This window comes from Labrus bergylta, chromosome 11 (genome assembly GCF_963930695.1).
Source record: "Labrus bergylta chromosome 11, fLabBer1.1, whole genome shotgun sequence".
NCBI classification, from domain to species: domain Eukaryota; kingdom Metazoa; phylum Chordata; class Actinopteri; order Labriformes; family Labridae; genus Labrus; species Labrus bergylta.
The window spans coordinates 18,290,777-18,312,997 of NC_089205.1; the positions used below are offsets into that span (position 1 = coordinate 18,290,777).

Below are 22,221 nucleotides of genomic sequence, written 5' to 3' on the forward strand. Positions count from 1 at the left end.
TTAGTGTTTTTCTGCTGGCTCGCTTGGAGGTACTTACTGGATGTGGCAATATGAGGAAGAGAACAAGACAAGGAAACGTAAAAGAGAGTAAACCCGCTTTTCTGGACCAACCAAAGGTGCATACTTCAGGGGCATTTGGCTGTGCAGAGAAATTTGGTAAATGCATCAAAGCAGATTAAAACTTCAGCCTTTTACCTTAACTTATTAAAAGTTAAATGTCTTGTGGACATGTGACGGATGCAAAGACAAAACCACAGATCCCCACAGCGTTTCAGGCAGGCTTAAGATCACTATCCAGGCCTTCCCTATTTGTTACTTTAAGTTCCATGTACATTTTAAATGATGCTTAAAATTCTGTGTGTTGCTTTATGGGCATGTTGATGTTGTCATTAGCAAACAGTTTCCCATGTAAACAGCTAGTCTATGAAAACCATAGAGCTGTTCATTTGGACTCATGTTTCGAGCTGATGTCCATGTTAACTCACAAAACCAGTGTTTATTTAACACTTGAACCAGCTTTTGTGATCATATTCTATGGCTTTATCACCTCACCAAAGCCATGCCCATTCAAAAATAAAAAACATGATCCATTATTGTTTGGAAAAAATGATTAAAGCGGCTTTAAAATGGCTCTTCTCAGTCCCTTTTTTGTAAAGCTTTCTCAGGATTTGAGCGTTGCCATTTATTTCTTGAGCTTGAGTTATTAATGTATGAATTCAGCCCAGCTCAACTGCCATGTAGCAGCTCCTTCAAAGCCTTTTTTTTTATTTATTATTTTTTTTACTTTATCTCACATTCATCGTCAGAGGATAATCAGATTCTCTCAGCCTCCATTTTCGGCTCTACTGCTTTACTATGATATTTTCTACTATCAACTGCAGAATGTCACTGGCAACCACAGGGTGAATGATGTGATTGCTACAGAGGACGGACCTCAGACTCTGGTTGGCCGTTTCATGTACGGCCCCCTGGACATGGTCACGCTGACTGGAGAAAAGGTGAAAAGCAATGACATGATTGATGACCACAGATATACTGAAGTGCCTCTGAGACATACATTAATTCACACCTGTTGACCAACCTATCACTCTTAGGTGGACATCCTGCTGATGACACAACCTCAGTCTGGCCGCTGGGTGCACTTTGACACAGAGGTGACGAACAGCAGCGGTAGAGTCACATATACAATCCCCAAGAGCAAGAAGCTCAACCTCGGAGTCTATCCTATTAAAATGGTGGTCAAGTAAGCAACCGCGCAGCATGCCTTTTGAAAGACTTCTGCGTAATCAAATAGACAATGAATCGTTTCTATAAATAAGTCCTTTATCCATGCTCTTTATTGGTACATTAGAGTGCAGTATGAAGAGCCTTGCATATTGATTGCGGCTTCTCATTTCTGCTGGAATCACTGTATTTTCCTTTACCAAGGGGGGATCAAACAAGTGCAGAGGCCTACTTGACTGTGCTGCCAAGAGGCATGGAGTGTGTGGTCTTCAGCATCGATGGATCGTTTGCTGCCAGCGTGTCAATCATGGGAAGTGACCCTAAGGTCCGTCCCGGAGCTGTCGATGTTGTCAGGTAACAACTTCTGAGTGTGTCTCTTCTCTTAAGATTAACAAAAGAAAAGTTCAGAGGGATCATCATTCTGGTTTCATATGTATGCTTGTGTGCACAGCAGACACTTAAAGTATTTAACCAGGTCTCATTCCTAGTAATGCCCCAATTTAGGATTTAAAAGAGCAACTTAAAAGCGTGTTTAATCTTCTATATTTTCATGCAGGCACTGGCAGGACCTCGGCTATCTGATCATCTACATCACAGGCCGCCCTGATATGCAGAAGCAGCGCGTGGTGTCGTGGCTCTCGCAGCACAATTTTCCTCACGGGATGATCTTTTTCTCTGAAGGCCTTGTCCATGATCCCCTGCGACAAAAGACCATCTTTCTCAGGAACCTCATACAGGAGGTAAAACTGTGAGACAAACCAGCCCTCTGACATCAATTCAGGAGTTCTTATAAAGCATGCAAAACATGTTGTTCTCTGCTCTTGAGTTACCCTAGATTTCTCTCCTTTCCTCTGCATTACTTTCTGCTTGGGTTAGTTGATTGTGCTGTATTAAAATGCCACGTGATTGTTTCCTCTCTCTCTCTCTCTCTCTCTCTCTCTCCAGTGTCACATTAAGATCAACTCTGCTTATGGCTCCATGAAGGACATCTCTGTTTACAACATGCTCGGCCTCAGTCCCTCACAGATTTATATTGTTGGCAGACCTTCCAAAAAGTACCAAAATCAGTGCACGGTAATTCAATATCCATTTGTGACTTTTTATCTCTTTCAGTGGTTGTATTTCAGGGTTTGTCTGCCTGCTTACTTCAGTTCAGTTGTTTTTTTCCCCTTAACTACTTCAATCTTATCATTTTTCTGTTTATCCAAGCCTTTTATTGTGTGTTTTGTGTAGTTCCTGAGTGAGGGCTATGCAGCTCACCTCTCCACACTTCAGTTTGGCCACAGAGCCAGACCAAAGAAGTCCCCTTCGGTTCGGATGGTGCTGAGAAAAGGCTCATTCGGTCTCTCAGCAAAGCCTGACTTCCTGTGCAAGCGCACCCACCTGCGAAGAACCATGTCGGTCCAACAGCCCGACCCGCCCTGCACACCCAACCCCAAGCCTGAGCGAGCCCAGAGCCAGCCAGAGTCGGACAAGGATCATGGTGGAGGAGTAGGAGGAGGTGTGGGACAAGGTGCATGGGGACGAGCCTCCATGCATCGTGGAGACACGACTCCCTGACATCAGAAAAAAAGAGAAAGAAGGCTTGCAGGAGTATCGAACTGGAAAACAAAGGGGTCTTAGTGTCCAGGGCCACGGTGAGATTTTAATTGTTTAAATGTAAGAGATTCAAACTCACTGTTTATTTTGATGTCACGTAGGCGTCTTTAGATCTCAGTTATTCTGTGTCAATTTACATGCAATGTGAAGCTGCGAGCTAACTAAAGTTTGCTAATATTAGCCTGCTAACACAATAATGCAGGCCACAGGCAATTGCAGCTTGAGCCAAGGACAATTTTGTCCACCACTTGCATTAAACTCCTTTGTCGGAACTCAAGTTGAGTGTGGTTGGAGGAGAGTGGAGGCTTCAGTATGGTGAAGGTGAAGCCAGACAGCAGTTTGTTTTGGTTTCATGCAGGTGCTCAAGGGCGACATCTACTGGATCAAAAAGTCACACATTCTTCCTTTAAATAATATTGGTTGCAAAAAATAGCCTACTTTTGGTTTAGGCTTTGAAAACAGAAGATGCTACATGATTCAAATAAAGTAACCTGAGGTCTAATTTTGGCCCCCCCTCTCCAAATAAATGTTGACATTTGCAAAGATCAGCCATTCTGCTTTTTTTCACAATAGAAAATAGTTCCTATGTTGTGGAATGCAAACACTTTTACCTGCTGTTTAATCACGCACCGGCTCTCTCATAGGACCCATCAACAGACATTAAGAGCATGAAAGTGGTTTGTAGACGCCGTCTCGGATCACTGCAACACCTGTGAAGTCATGTTTTATTGTTCCCCACTTAATAAAAAAAACAATCACTGTTGTATTAATGACTGCAGCATCAGCGTAGCATGAATAAGTCCTTGTTGAATAATGCAGCCGTTCCCCTTTTACTTTACTGTGGTGTGTGTGAAGCTTTTAAGAGCTCGAGGCTCAGCAAATCTTGTGAAGCAAATACAGATTGATTTTGCTGGCTACTGTCGAGTTCTAGCAAAGTCAATAAACGTCCATCTTGATTAGATTATAATCTGTGATGTACCCGATACATTGTGGTCTGTCAGTCACAGAAGTATTATTTTTTTTAATAACCTGAAGTCTACCAGCACAGATGAAAACATGTAAAAAGACCAAAAGGTGAAATACTTTCTTTTCTGGATGATTAATATTCCTGTTGCAACCTGAATAAGAGAAGCTATTATTAGCAGCAGCTCCCTAGGAGGACTGAATGTTAATTCTTTCATGATTGTGATTATGCAAGTTTTGATGAGCTAATCCTGCATTGTCCCCTCATGCTAGTAATCCACTTATTTCTAGATTTAGATATGTTGTCTGTGCAATTTTAAAAATGAGGGCTGTTTAACCAAGAGGGACTGAAGGAACAAATTTGCTGATCAAGAACACCCAAACATGAATCAGTGTGTTGACTTTTCATTCAACAAGTCCTCAAATCCCTTATTTTTCCTCTCTCTTTTCAGAGTGTCATCTCTCACTTCTGTACATGTTTGGATCTTCTGCTGGTGTCACGCGCAGCTCAGCTTTACCGCCTGCTTTGCCCTCTTCACTTCACTTCCTGTGTGGCTCTTTTTGTGACCTGCTCGATGGATCGCGTCACTCAGTCTTTGTGCCTACATTTTTAAGCGGTTGCCTGGGATCGCGACTTTGTCTGTGAATGTCTGTGGAAGCTCAAATTGTGTCTAATTGTAAAAGAAAAGAATGTATTTCTGATTGCAGATATACTCAAATATTCCTGAATAGACAAATGCAGACACATCCACACACACCCCATTGTGACTTTGAGAAACAAAATCCGACGCTGCACCTCATTATGGTGTCTTTCAGACTTCTGTGACATGACATGTGGTCATGTGGACTGACTCCTCTTTGACATCCATCCATGTAAATACTCATTAAACATCATCCCTGTGCTAGCCTCTGGACACAGAAGCACTGTGACGTAAAGGTTCAATTTTTACAGAAGCTCTGAAATCTGGAGTTCATATCAGCCGCCTCCTTCTCCATGTTTCTCCAACTGTAAAATGTCTCCCTTGCTTTATGTCTGGCTTACTACTCCTCCCAAAGCCCTTTCTCTCCCCTAAACCAGTCAGGCAGACTTTGGACAGCCACCTCAAACCAGTGCGGTCCACAGCGCTGCGGTGCACCCCGCTCGGGCCTCTGAGGTCACATTTGCACTATCAAAGTTCACCACAGTGGTTCTCAATACAGCAGCAGCCCGCTTCTGAAACATAAAGTTGTGTTTGCATTTTATTGTCCATTTAGTTTCTGGGTTTTTTTTTCCTGCAGATTGTGCACTGTCCCTGCCTGTTGGTGGCTGTTACTACTGAAAAAAAAAAAAAAAAAGTAGTTTGTAGGTAAGTGTTGGTATGACCAAAAAATGTTTACATAGTGATGGACACAGTTGTAAAAAGTTATCAGCTTTATCCACATAATTCAACTGGCAATGCAAGTTTAATGTTTTGCAGCTTTAGTTGCGTTGCTTGTTAGCCTGCAGTAAGGCTTAGTTGTACAGTACAAAAGACCCCATGAATACAGTTCCATTTCCAACATTTAGTACAGCTGCATTGGAACTCAGATTTTGGATGAAATCTGATGCCGTCTTGTGCACTGAAGGTCGATTCCAGTCTTACTTTGGTCACTTTTGAAACTCTGTGCGAGTCGAACATATTTTTCTAAGAAGAAATATTGTGAGAAGAAGTATTTTCAATGTATGTTTTTGAACATTGGGTTGTTTGACTTTTTGAATTGTTTATTTTTGCCTTAAATTATTTTTGATGTTGTGTAAAGATACAAATGTATTAGATTTGTTTGACCAAAGTATAAGTTTTAACGTCATTTATTGACAGAGTGCATTTTATCTAGTTGATATTTTGCATTGACATGTTTTAGATACTGTATATTTCTGTGCATGTGTGAGTGTGTGTCTTGGTATTTTTTGTGGAGTTGTGTTTACTGTGAACATGAAGACAGCTACGACAAGCTTTAGTAAACTGGGAGGCCAGTGCTAACATACCTGCATGTCACTGCAGCTCGCTATTGGCGGATTTGAGGATTGACTGTGCATTTTTGTAGTTTTGGATTAAAGCAGTGTTTCAGAGGATAACTTAGTCCAGGTTTTATACCTGCTATAAAAGAAAAGGGGCTTATGAGTTCTAACAGTGTCTGAAAAAAACTGAGAACCTGCATAAAGAGTGGAGCATGCTAGCCAGGAGGAAATTGTCTTTGACTCTTTTTCTCTCCCTGCCTTGGCGGTAATTAGTTCTTTAATTACAAAAAATGTTTAACTCCCTGTAGTGCTGCCCCTGTAATCACAGTGCACTAATTAACATTACTTGGTAATTGTATAATATTGTAAAAAACTATAGTGGAATATTTAACTCCATTTTGTTTTGCATTTAGTTTGTTATTTCTAGAAAACTGTTATACAAGCAGCGAAATGTTCATTCCCATCAATGTATGCACACTAATCCAAGTGACTCTGTAGGTCTGTATTATAAATACTGATATATTTCTGCCATGATTATTCAAGGGAAATATTGATGCTGGGCATTTTGAGTACAGCAATGTTAGTAAATGGCAAATAAGGATCTTATGGTTCAACCATGATTTTTTTCTGTGCATGTTAAAAAGAGTTATTGTCTATACATACATGGTGATAAATCATTCATCGATGTAATTTCAACCACCATTTGTTGAGTATTGGTACTTAAGTTTAAGATAAATATAGAAGGGTACGTTACCCTTTACTTTGACCCGTATACAAAACTGACAAGTCATTTAAAATGACAAAGAAAGGACAAATTACTGTTTATTATACATTATAAAATGATTGTATGTATCAAGAGATTTAAGTAACGCAATTACTATCCTTTAAACTAACCACTTACTACAGCTGTCAAATGAGTAGTATTCACGAAATCATGACTTAACTATTGTGAGTTGACCTAATTGGCCATTTAGTAACATTATAAATGACTTGATAAGCTTCAGTAGCCTATGTTATTTTTTGTTGTAGATTTATTACCAGTCTAATAAGTATTTGACACTGGCCTTTTAACTAATGAAAAGAAATTAATTGGTTTCGCAGCTACATCGTTTTTGTTTTGTACAGATCTCCTGTGATGATAAACATGTTAATGTGTTTATTGGACTCAGTCCGTCTCTCTTGATTGCATAAATAAAGATATTTCACAGTTGGAGAGTTTAGTTTGGTTCTAAGAGTGTCTTATTATTACTTCCACATGCTGCTCACTTCCACATGCTGCTCACCTCCAAAGGTAGACGCTGAATCACCTGTGATGATTTTTTTTTTAACTTTTGGGTAAGAAGTTTTGATGCAGGGACTGTTATATCATCTTATACAGATTTTGTCAGGATGAATGGTTCATAATTGTGTTTTTTTTCGAAACTGTCAATTCTTGTACTTTTAGATGTTAGTGCTGCGTTTGACGCTGTTGATCGTGGGATCTTATTAGACAGACCACAAAAGTGGGTGGGACTGTCTGGTCCAGTTTTCAATCTACTAGAATAATCTCTTCAAACAGAGTTAATGTGACCTGTGGGGTTCCACAGGGCTCAATTGTTGGAATGACACTGTAACAGATTACATTTAAAAAGCTTTCATTTCTGCTAGACTTGTTTCTAGCTCACTCACAAAGGTAGCACAAGTATTATAAAAGTTGTATGAATGAAAGTCTGTCAAAAAAGTCTAAAATAACAATAATAACTTTCATGTTGCTCGTTGAAAACAAGAGTTGACAAAGTGATTGACAACCATGCAAATCAAAACAAAAAAACAAGCAAACCAAAACAACAAGACAAGAATATGACACTTAGTCGAGTTTTCAAAGGCCATATTGTTGTTTTTTGTATTTTTAGATAGTTTCAGTTAGTAAGTTCCTGTTTTATTTTGTATACTCACCCTTGTCTCTTTGCCCCGTCCTTTCCATCTCGTGTGTCAAACCGCCAACTCTCATCTGTGTCTCGTTATCCCCTGATTGTCTGTATACTTAATCACTGTGTGCCCTCCCTCATGTTGCCAGCTTGTTGTGTATTCCTCTGTGCAACCTCATTCCAGCCTTGTTTTGGATTGACCTTTTCGCCTGCCCATTTGGATTTGTCTGTTTTTGTGGATTTTCTGTTTACCAACCTGTGACCTGTTGTACAAGCTGTTTTATAAGTTCTGTCTTGTGTTTGAGTGAAAAGTCCCCTCGAAATCCTATGTTGAAACTCATTATTTGTAACATAAATTGTATTTATGTAATATTTGGTGCACCACTGATATGGGAGGTCGTCTTAGCTATTAACAAGTGTAATTTCCAAACTAACTAAACTATTGTTGGAGCATTCAATCAGTGGAAAGCAATTTTCTATTGCAGTGTTCATTACAGTGCTGCCTCTTATACCTGAAGTCCTCCTCCTTATCATTTAGTTCGTGCGGATGAATGGTAATGTCAGTAGCAAGTCACAGAATAACCTAAATTACAAACATCTGAACAGTTTGGCTCACAGGAGAGCAGTTGAAATTACGGTTATGAAGGGAAAGCTCCCTGCCGTAATGTCCCAACAAAAACATAATTTTGCAAATGTGGAAAATTTGCATAAATCAGACCATGCTTGTGCTGAAATAATTGGGCACATCGCCAAGCGGGACTGGGCGATGAGAAACTCATATGTGTAGCAACGGATGGATCAGTGGTACTCTCTGGCAGAGCCAACAGATTGAGGTCAATGCATGTAGGTTATTCACCTGTTTACCTTGTATCCATGAGATATCCACACATGTCCATGTCATTTAGCCATCCTTTAATCTACAGTTGCCATACAAATACCAGCAGTTTTATCAAGTTTTATATTGCCTTGATTAACGTGAAGGTGACGAGACAACAATGACCTCTAACCTAAATCTGTAAGAAGTACTTTACATGTTCCTGCAGGCATGTGGTATAACTAGCTGGCACAGTGATTCTTAAGGCCACATTAAAACTTCAGTAGTAACATATGGGTTAAGAAAACAGGCAAACAAAATGCTCCCCTGTGAAAGGAGGGACTGCTGGTTTGTTATTCTGCAGCTTTCAAGATTAACATGGAAGAAGGCTTAAGCTGCAAATTAACTGATTGAAAGTCAAACTCCTTTTCAGGCTGATTTTAATTGTGTCTCTCTTTGGTTCCCATTTGTCCTGAAGACAAGTGTTAAAAAGGCACCTTCTTTAGTCAATTATTATTTTTGTTTGTACAAGTAACACCAGCTAATCAATATCTTCAGCAAAAAAAAAAAAAAAACCTGAGGCTTAGACTCTTTCGGTAGAGTGTACTGTTCTTAATTCGCTGTCCTCTGTTTTCACCAGGTGGTTAAGTGAGAGGCAAGCCACATGCCTTGATCAACAAATTACATTACAAATTAAACAGGTTAAGGTTAAATTACTAATCTTGACCTTGGAAACAATGTGGTCCCATCACAAAATCCATTTAGTGGCTACTGTGAAATTTTCTTTCACAGTAGAAGAAAAAAAAAAAAAGGGTCAAAGATGTTCCAAGAATGATCGGACTTTAATTTAACGTCTTAGATAAAAAGATTACTTTGCCAGTTTGAATTGATGATGAAAATCACTCAATCGGATGGAGGGGGTTCAACAGTTGAAACACTGAACTTTCTAATGGCATTAATAAAGAAATGAAAAGAGAAAGAGTGAATGGAAATTCCTTTTTTTGTCCTTTAGATGTTTAGGTTAGTACATGACTTGACATAGCTCCTGTAGATTGATACAGCCAGTAATCCATTGGGGCAATTATAGACACCCAGTTAGATCCAGTGAAAGTGCTTGTTTTGCCACTGACAGTGGTTATTCTAAGTGCCTGACAACATCGGAACGCATTCCTACAGTATATATAATATGCTCTCACTCAAGATCACTTGTTCAAATATCTTAAAGGGACGAGATATTGTCACGGTTTGGGTCTGTCTCTCCTGGTTAACGGTGTATTGGAGAGCATTGGAGACAATAAGTTATCCAAATAGTGCACAACCACACGTGTCTGGGGTTTCCACAATGCTCATCGTTTATTACAAACTACACATCATCCTTTCAAAGCCCGGTTGTAGGAGCTCGGTAAAAGGCATCTGTCCATTGTGAAAGCTCAAAACTAACTTCAAGGATGAAAACAAGGCGGCATCTAGTGACGTCGCTCCCCTAGAAACTTAGCAACATAGTACGTCATATAGGTACATTCCACAATTTCAACGTTTACAACTTGTTGCAGCTTTGTTGTGGTAGCTGTCTTTGGCAATCTACTGGAGCACCTATACATTTGAATTGACAGATCACTAACACATCTAAGCATATAATAATAATAGTGCCAAAGTTGAAAATTAAAGAAATTCCTCTATAATCCGACAACTGATCAACAACTGAAACAGCTGAGGAGCCACAACCAGGACATTCAGAAGTGATAACTGCCAGCATTTGTCTGCCTTGTTTCAGTGAGATCCTCACAGATAAGTAGATAACATCTTATCAGCCCTACACCTGCAAAACAGGGGCTTATACAAGGACACTGAATGAGTTTGAATAGGTCCACTGGTCACATACATGCAAGCCTATATACTTAACATATAACCATATGCAAAGAGTAGATGTAAGAAAAACGACATTGCAAATTAGCTTCAAGGTAAAACTGTTTGTTTGTGTTCTCCCTGTGAGGTAAACGTAAAAAAACCCTGAAGATATTATACGACTAGTGAGGTCAGCAATAAATACTGATGCTAGCGACTGGGTCAGTGTATCTGCTCATAGCAGATAGCAAGAACTGTCTTTAAGATGGATCGACAGTAATTGTGAATTATTTGATGAGGTTGGTGTAGAGATTCAAATAGCAGGACTAAGAAGAAACTTTTACGAGGTGAATATTTTGTCTTGAGGAAGTCAGATCCCTGACACACTTTTGTCAAAAATGTGCTTTAAAAATAAATGTGTCTGACATAACAAACAAGTCAGTTGCCTTGCAGCAACTCAACACTAACCATGACCTCTGCAGCGCTGCACTGCACTAACAGCTGAAGCAGCCTTTTTGTTATTCCAGAACAGTAGACCAGGCTTTAATTTGTCCTGTGGTCTGGCAGGTGATTATTGGGTGCTATACCTTTGATGAGGATTGCATTCAAAGGTGAATAGATCAACAGACTGGATATTAATATAAGCCAGGAAGCCTGACTCTAGGCAAGATACTGTAAATGACCCTGTACACATTTTTTTACCGAAGCACAGTCTGACGGCCAACAAGGAGACAGTGACAAATGTTTGTACCTAGCTGGCATGGTAACAGGTTTTGTATTTTTCCTTAACAAATTTAAATTACTCGGGGCGCTGGGGGCGCAGTGGTTAGTGTGCGCGCCCCATGTATGGAGGCTGTAGTCTCAAGCGGGCGGCCCAGGTTCACATCCCACCTGTGGCTTCTTTCCCGCATGTCATTCCCCACTCTCTCTCCCTGATTTCCGACTCTATCCACGGTCCTATCTCTCCATTAAAGGCATAAAAAGTCCAAAAATAAATCTTTAAAAAAAAAAAACATATTGAAATTACTCTTGCTTCAAATTCTGTCTGTGCGGCTTTGATTCAATTTCCTTTCAAATACTTGTCCCTGCAGTGGTGCATGAGCCCTGAGATTGGTTGCAAGACTTAAATGAGTTTGTAACTTGACCCTATGTTGTCTGTAGCCATGGTGACACTGGAATAAATGGTTTAGCTATTTTAAAAAAAGACTCAGGGAAATGACCAAGAGGGTGCACAGCTCTGAGATTAAAATTAAGCCTAAACATGATTTTGGATGGCAGAGCAACTGGTTGGAAGCTCAGTCACTCAGATGTCTACAAAATCCTGTTACATTAGCCTTCAGCACTGCCTGTGAATTTCAATCTGGGTCACAAGAAATTATGAAAAACTAGGCATCCTGCTACTTTCGAAGATTTACACGAGAAAAAAAAACAATCTGTAGATTGCATTGCAGAAAGCAATTATCTAAAAATGCCCTCAGGAAGAGAGGGTCAGATACCACAGCAACATATCACCGCTCACAGTGGCATCAGATGTGACAGGCTGTGCCCCTTCGTAGCAGAGCTCATATCTTTCAGTGCCATCGTTAACCAGAGTCATCAATATTTAACTGAGCTTAATGGTCTGACTGTTCTAGGAAAGGATGGTTCAAAGATGTGCCTCCTCGTGGTGTTTAAGAGGTTTTATGTAACTCACAGGAAACAAAATTTCAACTGAATCATTCATTTTATTTGTACAAGCAAGATGTCAAATATAAAAAACCAAGAGACCACTGTATGGTTTAATTTTAAGATTTTGGATTTCATCTGAATCCTGCAGGTTAACACTGGTATCTATTTTTTTTTTTCAAGCTACAGCTAAATGTTGTCAAGCCTGTTGCTCGGGAGCAATCGATCTGTTTTACCTGCAGCAATTTGAAAGCCGGAATAAGAATGAAATATTAAGGAAGAACCAAAATAATGAGCAGCATGTGCCTCCTCTGAGGTATAACTCTTTCAAATATGTAACACTGGTGGAATAAATTGTCAAGAAAAACTTTGTCTCTTGATCCATTTATCCACCTGAAAACCAAAGGCTGTGCTTTACTCAGTTTTTCAGGGAGAAGTGGGATTAAAGTGAAACCCTGTAGCGCAGCTAATGTTTAGCCAAGATAAGCTTATAGACTTGGCAATTTAATGTTTAACTTTAGAAATGCCTTTGTTGCATTGCGAAAAGCATTTTGTTTTGGACCGAGAAACTTTCTTTGAGGGAAGACATAAGAGTGAACGGCTAACTTTCAACATTCCTCAAATGGCACAGACGACGCAATCAGCATTGTAAATCAATAGATTGTGATTATGCAGGCAGTGTAAGGGACAACAGTATGTCCATGGTCCTCATAGACTGTGGTTCTCTTCTTATTCTTTGTTAGTGGCACAGATGGATTTACATACAGGACATGACTGCACAGTGTCACTCAGCCAAGTCACAGACCACTGAGAGGAGAGGACAACTGATGAGCTGACATATGGAGCTGAATATAAAGAGCATGAGACAGTGCTACTGTGCATTAATTAAAACCTTGATACTCTAAATAAACGTATTGAGGAAAGACGAGACAAAAAGAGCTGGCTCCCAGAGGAGGACAGACTCAGTGTGACACCTGAAAAAACAAATAGTGAGAGTAAAGGTGCAAAATCAGTGACATAAACAAGAGCAAAGCTACACACAAACTAATAGAATACACAGTACCAATTTAAACACACACACACATACACACTCAAACAAACATCACTAATCTAAACACACAGAGGCACACACACACACACGTCAGCAATTTTAAACACACACACAAATATCTAACACTTTATTACATTTCATCAACTGATTTGAATATCCTTATCTTTACTTAACACTGACGCTACCAGTAAGTGTTTGTCTCAGTTCAAGTTAATCAACATTTTCCACGTAGTGCAATCCCCAAATCAGGCAAAAAGGATGGCGCTAACAGACCGCCGTTTGGAGGCGGAATCAAAATACATCATTTTTAATTCATGCCTTAGAAAAGTGAAATAGCATCTGTAACATTGAACAGCTTTTAGCGGCTTTTGAGAGAGCCATAACTGACCCTACAATGCTTATGCTTGAGTCTCAATTCTAAAGTCACATCACAAGAATATTTTACATTCTGAAGCATTTTTGGCTTTTTTTTTCCAGAATATTTCATTAATAAAAAGTGAATTTGCTTGTTCCACAAATTCATAAATAGCATTGAACTGATTTATATTTTCACATGGCCACCATTTTCCTTCAACATCACGCTTTTGGTGGGAAGATCAAATGCTGTTATAATGTTCTATTCCAAGTTTAAAATCTTACAAGCGTCTGGAATCTCACCTCATTATTCCTTAAAGCCATTGGAAAGTGATACAGAGGGACATCAGGCAATATTTTAAGAGAAAAATAACTAATGCACAGCAAAGTTTAAAAAAAAAAAAAAAAAAGACTATAAAGTGCTCATACAATTCCGTGGTTACAATAAAGCCAACGTGACCATTTGTTTTCTAATGTCAGTCACTTAGTCACAGACATAAATTACATAATCTGTAACATTTACATGAGTTGTTTTAATATGTGAAATGATAATAATATGATTCCCTATATTGGTCATCCTTGAACTAAATAAAACTGAGAAAAATAGGCTACAGACCCCGGCAGTGTGAAGCTGAGAAAGGACAGCAGAGATATGAGGTTGCCATGTTGACCAAGCAAACACAAATGAAAGAGTGGTGTTAGGGAAAATAACAAGTGACAGACACAAATCACATGAGCTGCAGTACATGGTATCCATGGCTCTCACTCCAGCAGCCTGATTGATTTAGCCAACATGAAGCCCAGAGGGTTTTGGGCTGTCATTCTGAGGGGGTTCATTGCCTCTCAAACTGAGACTGTCAGAGCCTCTCAGAGGACATGCAGAATAAAAAGAATCGCCACTATTAGTCTGTCCTTCCCTGTTCTCTCCTTTCCTGGTATAAAAAACCCTATAAAAACCCTTTTCATGCAGCTAGCTTTAAGTTTACAGCCTTACAATGCATGAACCCCTGCGTTAGGAGTAATTATCTTAGCAAAACCTTTTTTTTTTTTGTTGCCCTAAGCCATTGTGAAACAGAACATGCTGTACTTGTGTTAGCAAAGACTCCCATTCAGGCTTGCGAGGTACCTGAGAGGAAAGAGAAAATCTAAATTTAAACCCCTCCAGCTTTAGTTCTCCAGGCATAACATTGATTGCAGCATCCACAAACGTTTGATTTGTTTCTCTGAAGCTTATTGCAACCTCTTTTTTTTTTTTCTTTTTTTTTACCAAAAACACATTATTGTTGGGAAGGATTGTTACACTCTCTTTCCACTTTTCGCTAAGTTAAATAGAGGGTTTCAAATCTGAAAGAGGGGCTGTCAAGCTTTTCGAAGAGGGCATGTTGCAATTGAATTCAATACAATACAATGCCAGCAAGTTGAGCGAGTGAGTGCTAGCAGTCTCTTTCTGCAAGTGTACCCCAAATGGATATGACTTCTCATCACAGTAAGGCTTCATCCTTAATTCAGGCTTATAATGAGAGAAGTTTTCAATGTGGCACAGCAGCAAACATAAGGAAGATGAACTCACCCGAAAACATTATTACTTTTAATAAAGTGCTAAAATCATGTTTACAGTTCATTTTTGAGGTAGCACTTGAGGAAAGGCTGAAACATGATCTATGTGTCATTACATCTGCCCAGATTCCTACTCCAGAGTTTGAGCACCACATGTCTCATTTGCAAAAATACTTTCTATGCATGAATCAGCAAAACATGCTTGCTTTGATGCATGCTATCACTCTGCTGCAGATGGCAGGTTGAATGAGGTTTCTGCCTGATTGCAGCAGACAGCTCTATCTCATTTCAAATGTTGTCAGAGCACTGACTGGTTAACCTTCAGTGCTCTCCAGTGGAACACCAATCCATGTGACATGTTAATGTTTTATCATCCTTTACAGTATGATGAACACGTCTACCTGAATTGATAGGGTCGATTTGACTGATTTCATTTCTTCAAAGGGTATACCATCGCAACTATTAATATGCAGAAGAAGTTCATGAATAATCATGTATTCGCACCCTCTGTCTATTCATATAGGCTTTCATAGCTAACGACAGAAATAGAACACAGGAAGCTCATGGTCAGCACTTAGTATGCTTCACACAGGAGCAGCTATCAGCCTTATGACTAGTTGTGAGTTGAATGCAATGAAACGCAAAACGAGACTTTATCTGAAATACTTACAATTGACATTCATGTGCACTTCTTCTAACTATAAAACTCACAAATGTGATTAACCCTGCACCCTTGTCAAGGCTCTTTAGAAACTAACCTAGAGTGCCTTAATTAGTAACCTTTTCAGGTGTTGAAATACTTTACCCAGTGATGAATTCTAAGCCAGCGTCAAAGATACCAACATGTCAGGAAAGACGGTTGCTGCATTAACACCTGATCCTGCCAACATGGAGGGGTCCAGTGACAAGCTTTTCTGCTGCAGGTGGGTGCGCAGCTGGATCCCACTGACCCACAGAGAAGAACTGTACCACATCCTCAGGATGACAGGGCCTCTGGTAAGCATTGGCTCGGTTTGCAAACCCAGCTCTTCCATTATTGTTGATTTATTTAATCTTGGTTAGAGTGCTTTATTTGATATATCAGTAAATAATGACTTTTTGTTGGAGTATTAGAAGCTACATCAGTCAAACCAAAGCAGTGTTTGCCAAGTTTCAAACTGCGATGATAGTGCGACACATCGTTTGCATAGAGAACCAGGCTAATTTATGGAAACCTTTGTCCCCTGTTGTGTACTTGCTTGCAAGTGCTGGCAAGAGCTTGTAGTTGCCAGCAACAGCATTATATTCTCTGTTTGTCTTTCTAGCTGCTCTCTCGAATCCTCAATTACCTGCTTCCATTTGTGGTTACAATGTTCTGTGGACGTCTGGGAAATGAAGTGATGGCTGGTTATGGATTAGCTTCTGCTGTAAGTGGTCATCACAGACTTGTGGAGGGTAACACGAGGAAAAGACAGGAGGAAATGTCATTTCAAGGGAGAAAATTGAACATAACAAATAAAACCTCCTTCTCCCATGATAGCTTTTACAATTGTGTAACAAGCTTGATGATTAAATCACAATATAGGACATTTCATTGAATGAATCACAGGAATAATGTTTCTTATTCATTGCAGACCATTAATGTTACCACTGCAGCTACAGGAGGCGGTCTGGGACTGGCATGTGATACTTTAGTGTCTCAGGTTTGAAAAACATTTTGCCCTTTGACCGTCAATGGAACTCCAGTCCAGATCCTAACTGTACATTTCTCTATTTTCTGAAATGATTAACACTGTGTGTACTGCTGTTCAGACATTTGGAGGAAAGAACCTGCTGCGGGTGGGAGTGATTCTTCAGCGGGGCATCATCATCCTGCTGTTGTTCTGTCTGCCCTGCTGGGGTCTCCTCATTAATGCTCAGTCCATCCTGCTATGCATGGGCCAGGAGCCTGAGGTAGCCAGGTAACTGACAGTACCAAACATGCTCGTAAAACTTGAGTGGTTTCTGTTCTCCTGTCGACCTTTCCTTAAAATGTTGGGATACCATGGTTCCAGCAAAGACTCGAGTTTTGGATGACACTGGGTTCCCCCGACTGCGCTAAAAATATATCTGAACGATATTTGAGGATGAACATTGATTGCTGAAAATGTGCTAGCTTCTACCACCATGCTGCTCTATAATAGCATTGCATCATAATAATCTAGCGGCAGGAGGGCTCATACCTATACATTGGTTTAGCATTTACTTGCCTACTCTCCAATACCCAATACCACGTTTTAGGCACCAATACAGAATAAAAAAAACTCTTCAGCTTCAGACACGACCTCTTGATTTAGGATTACTGATTCTGTGTTAAGTCTACAGTACATAATAGGGAAGTTCTGTTAAACCTCTCCAGTATGTTTAACATGCCTTGCGCCACCACATCAATGAATACTGTTACGTGCTTTATAACTTCTTCTAATAATATTTACCCTGAATGGCAGTCTTTATACATTAATACAATTTTGAGTATCAATGGAAAGGAATGAGCTTGAACAGTGTTTATGACCGCAAACGATTATTTCCTTAAATAAGAAAATAGCTTCTTCATTTCAGAATAGCCCAATTGTACATGACGGCCTTCATTCCAGCTGTACCTGTGAGTTGTGACGTCTCTCTGACCTTTTTTGTATACATTTATAGTGATGTGTAGAGTGACTGTTTTCTCACAAACCTTGACTTTTTCTTTCTTTTAGGCGATGTTTCTACATCAGCTTCAGGTGTCTTATCTGCAGAACCAGGTGTACCTATGTCCTCTTTACATAAATGATAATGAATACATGTTAATATATTCCTGATGAGAGAAGTCTTATTTGTACTTATTGTACTCTCTTGTGTTTGTGTTGTCAGGGTATAATAATGCCACAATTGTACACAGCCGCCCTGGCTAACATAGCCAACCTAGTGACAAACTACATCTTTCTTTACTGGCTGGATCTGGGTGTCAGGTAGGTGTACCAACCAATACAGGTATTACATTAAATACAAAATATATATATTTTTAAATTACACACACCTACTTAACCCTTCTGTTTTCATGTGTAACAGTGGATCTGCAGCAGCAAATACTCTTTCTCAGATTTACATCTGTGCTCTTCTGTATGCCTATATTCGGTGGAAAAAGCTCCATGTGAAAACGTGGGGAGGTGAGGGTATAACATTCATGGTTCACATATGTTCTCATGCATCACTCTGGTAATCCTTCATGTTTTATAGCCTGCATAAATAAGTTTCTCTCTCCCCCTGCAGGCTGGTCTGTAGAATCACTGCAGGAATGGGGCTCCTACATGAAACTGGCCATCCCCAGTACTTTAATGACATGTTTCGAATGGTGGGTTTATGAGTTTGGGGGATTCTTCGCAGGTAAGAGAAGTATTTTTCTGATCAAATTGAGCCTACTCTTACAGATAAAAAAAAAAAAAAACTGAGTTTGAAATAACTTTTCTAAACAACCCATTTTCTATTGTTGTTGTTTTTTTCAAACCAGCATGTAAAACAAACTCTGACTCATGCTGTTTCTTTCTTCTGTGTTTCTGTTGATCAGGAATGCTGAGTGAAGATGAGCTGGCAGCACAACACGCTGTCATAATGATCGCTTTTATAACCTACATGGTACTTGTAAAAAGTCTGAGTTTTACAATCTCATTTCCAGATTCAAACTAGATCTTCTGATTTAGCTTTTGAAAAAGCTGAGTTTCTTTCACGTATTCTGCTCCTCCATTTTTTCCTCCATATTGATGTATCCCTAGTTCCCTCTTGGTATTCAAGCTGCAGCATGTGCTCGAGTGGGAAACGCCCTCGGTGCAGGAGACACTGCCAGGGCCATCCTCACCACCAAATTGTCATTAACTCTTGCAGGTCGGTGATTAACATTATAGCTGATGTTATCATATTCAAATATCATGTTGGTTTTTTATGCTTGACATTTAATTTTATTTTCCAGCAAGCTTTGCAGTCGTTGAAGGTGTTGTGCTCGGCTCCACCAAAACATGGATTGGCTTCATATTCACTTCTGATGAGTAAGTCTCTTCAGCTAAACACACAATAAAATATCTCAATTTAATGCACAACTGCCAAATGCATGAAGACAAATTTAATTTCCATTTCAGGAAGATTGTAGGTCTGGTTTCGCACTTGATGAATGCATACTGTTTCCTTCAATTGTTTGATGGCCTTGTGGTAAGTCTACCGTCTTATCTTGTGTTCTGAGCAAAATCTATTCTCAGATGGAGGGGAAAAAAACATTAATGTTGAATGTTTATCCGCCTCTAGTGTGTCTGCACAGGCATCTTCTTGGGCACAGGCAAACAGAAGATACCAGCTGTGGCCAACTTCATCGGATACTACTGCATAGGACTTTCACTGAGTGTTACTTTGATGTTTGTTGCAAAACTGAGAGTTTTAGGTAACTGCATGAAACAATCGTGTTTGGACACTTTAATGGGCATTCCTACAGATGAATGGCTGCTTATAAAGAGCAGGTTATTAAAAGTGGAGCCTGCTGTGCCCCTGACAGAATATTCGGTCTTTTTCTCTGCAGGTTTTTGGCTCGGACTGCTCATTTGTGTCGTCTTACAATCCACCTTCTACATCATTGTCATCTTTAAGCTCAACTGGAAGAGAATGACAGAGGAGGTAATCAGCTGCCTATAAATGAACAATGAGGATTATGTAGTAGGGCCTCAGCTGTTTGGATACACTGACTTATCAGCAAGGAAGAAAAATCTGGCTAAATTCGATTTTTTTACTTCTTAAGTGTTCTGTATTTGTGAGGAGAATCTGGCAGTGAGGTTTTTGTTTGTGCTTGTTTGCAGGCCGTGAAACGGGCTCAGAAAAAGACACAGCTGACATTATTGAGGTCGCCTTTTCTGTGTGACGCTGCAGGTAACAACTCTCCTGACGGGGCATCAAGTAATGGGAAAGTAAGTGGCCTTTTATTCTTTACACTTACAACCCAAATGGCTTTTCATCGTTTGTTTGACACCGGTATAAATGTACCAGTTAAATCAGTAATTGGAAATATTTGTATGTTCTTTCAGTCAGAAGATGGCTACATGTATGTGAGCGCACAGGAGCATGGGAACATGGGGTCACAGGTTGGACATGTGGTCCAGCAGCTGAAAGGTGGCCATATCTCCACTACCCAGCTGATCCTCAGACGAGGCCTCACTATGTTTGCAGCTGTTGCTCTTCTGGCTGTGGGAGCATGTGTGCACTTCCTTGTGCCCCTGCCAGAGACCCCGTTCACTGGGGGCAACTCTACTTTGGACCTCATTAATGCCACATTTATCCCTGATCAAATGATCTCAACTGTGTTGGTGTCAATACAAGAGTGAGACTAGCCCTTGACATCCTTGATAATGAAAATAACAATTTGTGCTCAGTTTCATAAAAATATTGAATTTTAGATGCTTGTTGAATCATTTTTTAAATATAAAGTGCTTAAAAAAGGGCTGGATTTAATCAGGGGCGTGTCCAGACTTTTTTGACTGCGGTGGCCCAACTGACGCACTGATTTATGCAGGGGTGGCCTGAATTGTGATGTGCGCACAAACCCACACAAATGTATAAATTATTTACCTTTTCTTACCGAATCAATAATATCTACTTCACAACACATAAAAATGACAACATACGTTTAATTTTTAATAATACAAAAAGAAGATTTACGTTCAAAGTCACAATTAAAAGTATTTAAAAAAAAACAGCATGCAGCCACCTGCACAGTCTAATTCAGCATGCAGCCTCCTGCACAGTCTAATTGCATAAATACATTAATTGGCAACGTTTTTGTCCCGTATATGCCAGTTAGTTCATTGCAAATAAGACAGGGTGCATTATTTTCCTATGCACCTGTTTCATGAAATAGATGTGCAAAGTTTCGATATACAATTTGAAGTACAAACAAAAGAAAATATGCTCTATTGAAAATGTGAAGAAAAAAGTCACAGCCTTTGCACAAAACATTATTGGTTAAATGGTAAAATAGGAGTATTTGTAGGCGTGTGTATTATATTTGGTCTATGATACGTTAAACATTAGACATAAAGAAGACAAAGTATGTAATCTCCATCAGTAGCAGCAATACACCTTTGAAATTGAAATACCTCGAGTTTAAATCAAGCGTGTTTCTGGTCTGGAGAGAAAAATACTTTCACTGATGTGCAAAAAAGTTAGGTTTCTAAGTATTACAAGAGGACAGAATACAAAATTGTCAAGTACACATTGTCCTAATATAAGTTACATTGTTACTTAAATCCCATCACTGTTGAGCTATTGCACAGTAACATTCGTTTTCATTAAATCTGTATTGTTATCTCAGTGGTTCTTGACTTGCCAAGACTTGGCTACAGCAATATTTCCATTCTGGTTAAAAACTATAATGAGTACATAAGAGACAAGACACACAAGTTGGTGGAGAGCCCTATCTTGTGATTGGACATGGAGTAGCCTTGTGACAGCCTTTGCTGCTGCTGGTGGGTGCACAGCAGGGCGTCTCTGGCTAGAAGAGAAGAACTGTAACAAACCCTAAGGGGTGACAGGGCCTCTGTTATGAATTGGCTCTGTAAACACTCTGCTCCTTCTGGATTGAAGGTGCCCCTGCTAAAAAGCTGAGTCATAAAACAGAAGATTGATCGTTGCCAAAAAAAAGGTTAAGGTTTCAGGAACACAGACTTGCGTGCCTAAGCGTTAATAGCAGAAATCAATAGACCTAAAGCAGTGTTTGGTAGATGGGCCTGCCAAAGTATGAGGACGTGGAACCTCATTTGCCAAAACGGTCTGAGTGTATGTTTACACACACCTGGCTAATAAAGCCAATTTAAAGTGCTGAGAAGTAATTGCAACTTGTGTCTTCCGCTGTAATTAACAACACCTTTAACAACTGCACCAACATCTCTGTTTGTCTTTGTAGCTGCTCTCTCAAATCCTCAATTACTTGCTTCTATTTGGGGTTAAAATGTTCTGTAGGCATAGGGGAAATGAAGAGATGGCCAGCTATGGATTAGCTTCTGCTATAAGTGCTGCTTATAGGTATAAGTTCTGCTCCCGAATTTCCCCTCTGGGGATCAATAAAGTATTATCCTTATCCTATCCTAAGTGATCACCTGTATGTCTCACAGATTTGTGGAGGCTAACAAAAAAGGCAGGAGGAAATTTCTTTGCAAGGGAAAAACCAGGATGTGGTCTGAGAGTTGCACGTGTTTCTTTAGTTGCTCATGTTTCTTTTACAGCCCTTCAAATA

The 22,221-nt window shown here is 39.7% G+C and overlaps 2 protein-coding genes across 3 annotated transcripts in view; both read left to right on the forward strand.

Annotated features, from left to right (window-relative positions):
- Nucleotides 1-6,984, forward strand: part of pitpnm3 (PITPNM family member 3) — an 84,955-nt gene extending 77,971 nt beyond the window's left edge. For both annotated transcript variants that reach the window (XM_020654565.3, XM_020654572.3), the window contains exons 14-20: nt 882-998; nt 1,095-1,243; nt 1,429-1,578; nt 1,781-1,964; nt 2,170-2,298; nt 2,458-2,861; nt 4,239-6,984. In XM_020654565.3, coding sequence (XP_020510221.1) covers nt 882-998; nt 1,095-1,243; nt 1,429-1,578; nt 1,781-1,964; nt 2,170-2,298; nt 2,458-2,784 — 1,056 coding nt within the window. In that variant the 3' untranslated portion in view covers nt 2,785-2,861; nt 4,239-6,984. The remainder of the gene's footprint in view (nt 1-881; nt 999-1,094; nt 1,244-1,428; nt 1,579-1,780; nt 1,965-2,169; nt 2,299-2,457; nt 2,862-4,238) is intronic.
- An 8,787-nt stretch (nt 6,985-15,771) lies between these two features.
- Nucleotides 15,772-20,385, forward strand: slc47a4 (solute carrier family 47 member 4). The gene is made up of 17 exons (XM_065960297.1): nt 15,772-15,953; nt 16,262-16,363; nt 16,571-16,639; nt 16,749-16,897; nt 17,535-17,577; nt 17,675-17,719; nt 17,829-17,926; nt 18,027-18,124; nt 18,228-18,341; nt 18,523-18,590; nt 18,728-18,836; nt 18,922-18,997; nt 19,088-19,157; nt 19,251-19,383; nt 19,519-19,613; nt 19,793-19,900; nt 20,018-20,385. The coding sequence occupies exons 1-17, from the start codon at nt 15,801-15,803 to the stop codon at nt 20,312-20,314; spliced, it is 1,827 nt and encodes a 608-aa protein (XP_065816369.1). The 5' UTR covers nt 15,772-15,800; the 3' UTR covers nt 20,315-20,385.
- Nucleotides 20,386-22,221: the final 1,836 nt, after the last annotated feature.